Genomic DNA, 6,000 nt, shown 5'->3' with positions numbered 1-6,000 from the left:
CGCTGCTTGCGCGCTACAAGACATATATATGTTTTCCAGTCTTAATATTTGCAGCAATGACCAGAATAAGTAACGACTAAAAATTACTTTAACATAGGTGGTTTAGCTTTCTGGTTTGCTACACGTAAACCAGAGACTATTTTAAGGACTCGGAAATCATGCATCACCTCAAGTGTTTTCCTGTCGCAACGGCGCCTGAATGCAATGTTTTATGATAAATAAGTGAATCGGAAATACTTGAAATCACTTCACAAACATTTATCGATACGCATGACTTGGTACCGAGGTTGGTGCGAGCAAATTTTGGTCGAGCGCACAAAGGTTTGTTTGCGCTGAAATCATCCATGTCAAATGCAAGCAACAATACTGCATGAGCTAACGTATAGGGTGCACAATTCAAACTTCCTACTTGATCCATGGTCGCCAACAATTACCCTGTTACAAATACAGGTAAATCCTCGCATGATAGCTCCTGCAGCAGAGCACCACAAAACCTATAGCACGTTGGCCTCTTTTACCAGAACCAAACCTAATCTACGATAAAATACGATACCGATTTGTTTTCACCGTTCTTGCCCTAGTTGCAGCGATCAGCAACTTCGCGCAAACATGTTTGCTGACCTACGTAACGCTTCACTGGACTTAACGCTTGAACTGTGGTCAGCCAACATATACCAGCTTTACAAAGATCAGTTCACTGGACTTAACGCTTGAACTTTCGGCAGTGAGCAGATACCAACTTTACAGAGGTCATTCTTTTGCCATGAGAAAGCCACTTTAAGTCGACTAAAACAATTCCGTTGACCTCACCATAGGAATTGTGCTTTTTGGTATATTCACACTGCTTTGTCTGGAAAATTAGTGTAGAGATATAATGAAAACCTCTTTATTATGTGGATGTTTGACAACAACACTTTTCTTGAAGTTTGGAAACTCGAAAGCATTTATCGTCACAAATCAGCAAATCCAATTTTAGCAAAACTATTTGTCGAATTATATAGCTTATCTTGCACCAATCCAGCTTATTGCATGATTTCTTGGACCGGGAAACCCCTACCAAGTGTATATGTTATAAGCGTTGTCAGCTAAAACTTTCTATATCCCCAGAATCCCTGGTAAAACCTACTTTAAACATCTCCCAATCAAGAAAATTCTGAAACAAGTCGAAATCAATGTCAATTTCCTCTGAATAAGCTGTAATTTGACGTATGTATATAAATTCCTACAGTCGGTAGCTTTAAACCTCTTTTGACCAAAAGCCACTCTGTCGTGTTCAAATATGAGCGCCAAGATACAGCTGTGCGCATGCCGCAAATTCGAGGAAAATATGCATTGCAACACTTACTTGTTGAACGTAATAATTGTGTTGTCGAAACTTCAGTCGCGATATTCTTTCAATGGACTTGAGGTCTCTCAAGGCTAAAGTTGTAGGTAATGAAAAGCCCACCAAATTTTACGGGCTTTCGACGTGTGCCTTTGATATGATCTTCCTGTTGGTGTGATGATGGTCGCCAATCGGAAAAGAGACCATTCGTTCAGTTCGCGTATTTGTTGTAAGACGCTCCTGTACCAAGCATCTTCTTCTCGTGTCATCAAAATAATCTGAACAAATATAAACATAATATTGTCTTATCACTGCATAATCATATTTCGTGAAATAGGATTTCAGGCTGCGCAGCCTAGCTGGATCATTCACTTTTTTCTGACAAGTTGGAGCGAGATTTGAAATAGCTACCGTTGTGGTTTGAACTCACGACCCTGGGCTAACTAGGCCCAGGTGGCTGATCAAGCTAGACTTCAATGCCTGGACTGCGAAGACTGTAAACCTAACGATCGCGATACGATAGCTGTGATCGCCAAGTAAAGACCTGCGCAGTGGGGCGATAATGCCAATCATTCGTTTGCATGATTTTACTGCGTTTCGTGAAATGCTTTGATATTATAATTCCTGTTCAATCAAATACATATCTTATCAACATAAAATGGAAACCTTTTAGCTTTGAAACACAGAGACAATTTCACATCGGCCTGCAGACATGCCTATACGTGACCACTACCACATGGTGCCTGCAATATCAGTTGGCTATACTTATTGTAATTTGTAACTAATTTTGATTTTTTCGTAGTTTGGCATCGGGAAATGCTTCGTGGATTTGTTCCCAGAAGTAGTTTGCCGGGGTATCTACAACTACATCTATTTCCTTGTACATATTCTGGAACAGTTTATTGCTTCCGTCTGTTTCAAATATCTCCTTCCATTCCTTGTTATGGCAGTAAGCGTGTTCAGAAAAGTCGTACACATTGTATCCAACTTTTGTCAAAGCAGCGTTCATAGACTTGGTGCCTGTTTTAGGCAATCCAGCAACAATGATCTTCGTATTGTCTGCCCTTGCTCTGACACCGACGTTACAGAACTTTCTTTAGCAGTTTATGTTCTCTGTGTTAAAAACTTAGTACCTACACACAAGTAGTGAAAGGACGATGTGTATCTACAGCAATACCTTCGAAATATGTTCGAGACGTTTATTATCTTAGAAGGGTATCAGTGAGAGCGGTAAAGACCAGTTATTGGTGGATGGATTAATTGTGCAACCTATTTTCGTAGCTATCGATAAAATATTATTACCCATGCGATTTGTGCTTCCTCTATTGATAGCTAACTAATGCCTCAAGGAATAGACGAACGAAAGTCAAAAATATTAAGTTAGATTACAGTTAGAACGTAGAAGTTGTGTTGTAGGAACCGAATGCGCGCAACTACACCACCAGTTGAAGTTCTCTTGCTCCAAACGTGGGTAAGAAATGCCATTAACGCCAAATAACTGACCAAAACAAGTGGTTGATTTAAGTCAAGGCAAATCACAAAGTGCAGAAACGAACTTCATGAAACGTGGTGACGATTGTTGGGGGTATTTCGCGATATTGGAGAGTAATCTTAAAAAGGACAAATAAGATAACAGAACCAAACATATGTTAAATTAAACAGCCACGCCTAAACCTCTCTTGGAGCCTGAAAGACCTGAAAAGTTTGTTTTCGAAACAAATTATCAAGAGTGTCAATGACCACATCACCATTTTGATATATTCCTCAAAACAATAACTTGACGATTTCGCCCGTTTCAAACATCTTTTTTCACTCCTTATCGTGAAAGTAAACGTACTCAAGAAAGTAGAAGACCCCATAACCAAGTTAACTTACCGAATTCAATGATTTTGTGGCGGTTTTTGGCATCAAGGTCACGACAATTTTCATCTTTGCGTAACAGCTGGTGTATATGTGATAAAATGTTTTCAGTATCGCTTCCGACATGGATTAGAACTTGCTTGTTGCGATTAACGTGTATTGAAAAATGCAATACACGTTTATTTGCAGACTGAGACATGGCGGTGAATTGCTGCAAACCTTGTTTAACTTTCTTCCACACAAGCTCAATCTCAACACCAGGCTACATTGAAATAGAAATTTCAGACAAAATACTTTTATGTTGTTTATTGCTTCTGACATTTCCGATGGTGTAAGCGAGCGTACCAGGTACAGATTGTAACTTATATTGAAATTACGTTTTGAATACCTTTTAGAAATTGCACTATTTGAAATACGACCTTTTTGTAATGAAATTACGACCTACTATTAATTTCATAGTTTTATTAGTAAAAACAACTGGCATTATTATGTAACTTCTTCGGCCGCAGAAAAACATGCTTTTCTGCATCAAACTTAGCATAGTCTTTGTCATTTTAAAATCTACCACAACAGTAACCAAAAGATGCCAAGCGATACAAGTGCAGTTGCCAAAGCAAAGACAATATAAAGCTCTCGTATCATTTGAAGCATTGCTGGGTTTTCTGCTGCCTCCTCGAATGCTTTTCCCCCAATATTCTTGTGTGGAAATGGAGTGTTGGGTTTTTTAGCACCCAGAAACTTGCAAAGCGGTTCCCAACCGTCCTTAATGTCCATAACCAGAAGTTTGTCTTTTGGGACTCTCTGCGACATACAAGTGACCGGGGACTCAATTAAACGATTAAGACGAAAACAAAACTCACTGGGATTGTGCGCACAAATCACCACGACCATAACATGGAAAACACGGAAAGCAAATACATTCTTGCGTTTCACTTTAAACCTCTTTTGAGCATTGAAAGTAAATGTCTGTTATTAATTGCTATATATGATAACACAGTAAGCGGGATACTTTCAAATATGTTCAAAATATGAGCGCCAAGTTACAGACAGCTGTGCGCAAGCCGCAAATTCGTGGAAAATATTCATTGTAACACTTACATGTTGAACGTAACAGTTGTGTTGTCGAAACTTAAGTCGCGATATTCTTTCAATGGTCTTGAGGCCTATCAAGGCTGAAGTTATAGGTATTGAAAAGCCCACCAACACTACAGCCAATAATTACCAGTTAGATTTCAAAGCAAAATACTAAAGCATTAACTATATGTTTTACTGGTTTTCGACATGTGAGTGTGATATGATCTCCCTGCTGGGGTGATAATGCTCGCCAATCTGAAAAGAGACCATTCGTTCATTTCGCGCATTTGGTGTAGGACGCTCCTGTACCACGCATCTTCATCTCGTGTCATCAAAATGATCTGAACAAATGTAAACATAATATTGTCTCGGTTTATCACTGCATTATCATATTTAATGAAAAAGGTTTGTAAGGCTGCGAAGCCTAGCAGGATCAACCACATTTTTCTGACATGTTAAAACCAGATTTTAAATAGCTTCCGTTGAGGTTTGAACTCACGGCCCTGGGCTAACCAGGCACAAGTGGCTGATCCAGCTAGACTACAATGCTTGGGCTGTGAAGCCAGTAAACCTAATGATCGCGATACCATAGCTGTGATCGCCATATAAGGACCTGCGAAGTGGGGCGATCATGTTAATCATTCGTTTGCATGAAAAATTTCTGCGTTTCGTGAAATGCGTTGATATTTAACTCCAGTTTAATCAAATACATATCTTAACAACATAAAATGGAAACCTTAGCTTTGAAACACAGAGCCAATTTCTATTCGGCCTGTAGACATGTCTGCGTGACTATATACTACCTCATGGTACCTGCAATATCAGTTGTCTATACTTATTGTAACATGTTAATAATTTTTATTTTTTCGTACTTTGGCATCGGGAAATGCTTCGTAGATTAGTTCCCAGAGGTAGTTCACCGGACCATCAACAACTGCATCTATGTCTTTGTACATATTCTGAAAAATTTCATTGCTTCCGCCTGTTTCAAATATCTCCTTCCATTCCTTGTTATGGTAGTAACCGTGTTCCAGAAAGTCGTACACATTATATCCAAGTTTTGTTAAAGCTGCGTTCATAGACTTGGTGCCTGTTTTACACAATCCGGCTACAATGATTTTCATATCGTCTGCCCTTGCTCTGACGTTGACGTTGCAGATATTCGGCCAGCAATAAATGTTGTCTGCGTTAATAATTGACAATAGTCAAGTAAAAAAGTTTACAAATTCATGACAATGAAATTGGCTTTCACGATGCGCTGCGACGAATAAAATGCTTTGGAAGGCGAAATCATCAGCCTATTAGTTTCAACAATGCCTTTGACACACAAACGCGATAATTAACATCGTATTAATATTTGATAATCTTTATGTATTTATATTCCGAATTTCGTAGCAAACAATAAGTATATAACTGTTGAGGCATTGTATATCCTCCAACAGCAGTGTACGATGAAAAGGAAAATTCCACACCATTTATACCCACGGCTCTCGTGACCATTTACTTTTTATTTATTATAATTGCAGAAAACTTTTATAAAATAAACCATCATTAGGTTTTCAGGCTTGGGGGTCCAGGTATGGCTGCCTACATAGATCAGCTACTTTTTCTGTAGCTCAGTTGATAGAGCGTATTGGGTCTGGTTAGCCAAGGGTAATGAGCTTGATTTTACAGATCTCGCTCCAACTTGTCCGGAAAAAGTGGCCGATCCATCTAGACAGCAATATCTGGACTGCGAAGCC

General features: G+C 39.1%; 1 protein-coding gene across 1 annotated transcript; it reads right to left on the bottom strand.

Moving 5' to 3' along the window:
- Positions 1 to 4,437: 4,437 nt before the first annotated feature.
- Positions 4,438 to 5,382, bottom strand: LOC145899725 (uncharacterized). Its single transcript, XM_082988627.1, has 2 exons — positions 5,131 to 5,382; positions 4,438 to 4,599 (listed from the first exon to the last, which is right to left on the bottom strand). Exons 1-2 carry the CDS (start codon positions 5,380 to 5,382, stop codon positions 4,438 to 4,440), a joined length of 414 nt encoding a protein of 137 aa, XP_082844753.1.
- Positions 5,383 to 6,000: the final 618 nt, after the last annotated feature.

The sequence above is a fragment of the Ascidia mentula genome, chromosome 4 (assembly GCF_947561715.1).
Source record: "Ascidia mentula chromosome 4, kaAscMent1.1, whole genome shotgun sequence".
In the NCBI taxonomy this organism is placed as follows: Eukaryota; Metazoa; Chordata; class Ascidiacea; order Phlebobranchia; family Ascidiidae; genus Ascidia; species Ascidia mentula.
The sequence above is the reverse complement of the archived record's forward strand: the minus strand, read 5'-3'. Positions and strand labels throughout refer to the sequence as shown.